Below are 2,802 nucleotides of genomic sequence, written 5' to 3'. Positions count from 1 at the left end.
CTATACCTGTCAGTTTAATGTCTTCAAGAGTGTGTCCAGGCATGTTAAAGTGTTTTGCGACCAGAAATTCTATGTTTATTTTGATTGTTGATTTGTGGTTATTAAAAGGTTTCTGTATAGTTGTTTTGGTTTGACCTACATACTGGAAGATGCATCTTCAGCATTGGATTAAGTTTTGTGATTTTGAACTGCTTTTGGTTGTCTTTATCAGAAAATTTGTCCGTTTCCTGCATGAACTTACAGGCTTGGCATCGCTTGCTATTGCAAGGATGACTTCCATCTGGTGTAGACTTAAAGTTGACTTTAGCATGAACTTACAGGCTTGGCATCGCTTGCTATTGCAAGAATGACTTCCATCTGGTGTAAACTTAAATGCAAAGTTTTATTTTTTATGAAAGAAATGAAAGGAACTTCTGTAAAACTCGATTTTAGTTGATCATTAAGTTGGAAGAGGTAAAAGTGTTTTTTTTTGTATCTGGGGTAGGTTATTTAGTTTTGGGTGACAGGTAATAACCAGTGGAACACGAGAAGAATTTGTTTTAGGTAATTGTTTGAAGGCAGATTCATGTGGTATACTGTTAGCTTTGTCAAGTTGTTGAGTGATAGTGTTTTGTTTATAATCTCTTTCAGTCATAGTCTATTTCAAAGAATTAATGTGACGGTCATAGATCTTACTTTAAGAGCATATCTTTTTTAATCTAAGTGCTTTATTGAATGTGATATTGTGTTTGGTGTGTAGAGGGTGACAGCTTTGATTATGTTAGTATTGTGGTTTATCTGTTGGTTTTCAGTACAAATCAGTACATAGAACACCATCTTTTAATGTTAGGTTTACATCTAAGAAACTTATTTGGGTAGTGGAATAATGTAGAGTAAGTTTAATAGAACTGTGGAAAGTCTATAAAAGACCAGTAATGAATCTGCATCTTCTACCTAAATGGAAAAAATGTCATCAATGTAGCATCTACAAAATGTTGGTTTGTCTGTGCAAGTTTCCAACAATTTCATCTCTAAGTCTCTCATAAAAATGTTGGCATAGTTTGGTTCCCATAGCTGTGCCTTTTGTTTGAATATATAACTCATTATTAAATTCAAAACCGTTAAGTGTAAGTACTAGTTCAGCTAAGTCTGTTCTATATATTTCATTACATCCATTAAACATAACCCTTTATTCTCCCGAAGAAACAGTGCTTGAGTTTTGGGTCTCGTTTGAAAATCATTACAACTTTTGTATGTGATCCTGTGTGCCAACTTCTTAAACAGAATTTATATTCTGCTCATGACAGTGATTGATATCCACTTGCCACAACCTTACTGTAGGCCCTTAACATTACTAAGCCTATCAGTTCGCACAAAGACTTCCATAAGCACATAACTGTAGTTAGTTTACTCAAGTCTTTCACAACATTGCATCCTTGATTCAACTCACCAATGGTTTTGTATCCCTCAGAAAAAACAAAAAAATATTTAACCTTCTACTCACATTTCAGGTTATTAAAATGCCAGTCATTTTTTTTCTCCATACCAATTGTACTGTAAGTACATTACTATACGCTTTCTAATATCGAAGCATACTTTCCATACATTCAGTCACTCAATAAAGGTATTAAGACCTTCTGAAAGAGTATAGTTATTAGTATCAGCTTTACCAAGAAACCTAATATAATTGGCAAATTTTAAAGTTTATATTCCATATATATATCAACATTTTTTATAAGCTTAATAAACAACAAGGTTCTGCAACAGAGTTGAAACCTCCACTAATTGCCTCCATCCAATCAGAAAAACAAGTATTTATCATTACACTCAGTCTTTCACTGATGTTTCACCTGTAAAGGCCTTTAGTATATTTTCTCTGGAAAGTCAGAAAGTCTTCCTGAAAAACAAGATAATGTTTTCTTTGTATCTTTTTCTAACTTTTTTATTTATTTCTTCCTTTTTCTTTCAACAACTGTTGATGTTAGATTATTTTAAACAGTTTATATTTTGTTGTTGTTTTTTTTTATGTTCTAGAAAAATAGCACAATGAATTATTAACTTGTACACTCTGGTAAATAACAGTTTTGTGATATATATAGAATAATATAACACACACTAATAAAATAGAAACGAAATATTAGGTCTACATATTCTAATAACTGGAAGCTAAAGTATAAAAACTTATTAGTTATTATAGTATCTAGACAAATTCCCTACCTGTCCTAAGGTACAATTAATTACACCAAGAAAATCGTCGTCTGAAAGTTCAGGAGTAGAATTATCAATATCAAACACTTCAAATCGAAGGTTCTGTACTTCTTCAAAGAAATAGTCCAAATCAAATGTTTTACTAAATTCTGGATCCAAACTGTTCTTCACATTTTCAGTACGTCCCTTCTAAATAAATAAATTTAAAAATTTTCAAACACGCCAAGAATAATCAGAATTCTAACAAGTGCACAATTTGTACCTCAGAAAAAGGAAATAACTTCAAACATCTTAACAATTTGATGTTTAAAACTTGCAAGAGTAAGCAATAATTCTAAAATTTCAGAAAAAAATAACATCTATAAAAATTTAACTATATTTAAGCATTAAAAACTTTTATATTACAAATATCTAACCTGAACCCATTTTTCTCCTTCCTGCATGAACAAAACAACCATTGGATCGGATTTAGACATTAGATCTCGGTTTTGTAGATGATGACACTGAACTCTAATTTCAACTTTAGTCAAACATGGTGTTTCAGGAGGACCAATGTTTAAACCTGAGTATCTTTGAGAAAGATCACAGTATCCTGCTGCCATACTGTCCTAGTTC

General features: G+C 31.7%; 1 protein-coding gene across 2 annotated transcripts in view; it reads right to left on the bottom strand.

Moving 5' to 3' along the window:
• LOC106467106 (copine-3-like) overlaps positions 1-2,802 on the bottom strand; it is a 56,812-nt gene that overhangs the window by 47,700 nt on the left and 6,310 nt on the right. For both annotated transcript variants that reach the window (XM_013927426.2, XM_022395227.1), the window contains exons 3-4: positions 2,604-2,795; positions 2,197-2,376 (exon numbers count right to left, since the gene is read on the bottom strand). In XM_013927426.2, the coding sequence (XP_013782880.1) occupies positions 2,197-2,376; positions 2,604-2,789 (366 nt within the window). In that variant the 5' untranslated portion in view covers positions 2,790-2,795. The remainder of the gene's footprint in view (positions 1-2,196; positions 2,377-2,603; positions 2,796-2,802) is intronic.

This window comes from Limulus polyphemus, unplaced genomic scaffold (genome assembly GCF_000517525.1).
Source record: "Limulus polyphemus unplaced genomic scaffold, Limulus_polyphemus-2.1.2 Scaffold2491, whole genome shotgun sequence".
Taxonomy (NCBI): domain Eukaryota; kingdom Metazoa; phylum Arthropoda; class Merostomata; order Xiphosura; family Limulidae; genus Limulus; species Limulus polyphemus.
This window is presented reverse-complemented; position numbering and strand designations above follow the sequence as displayed.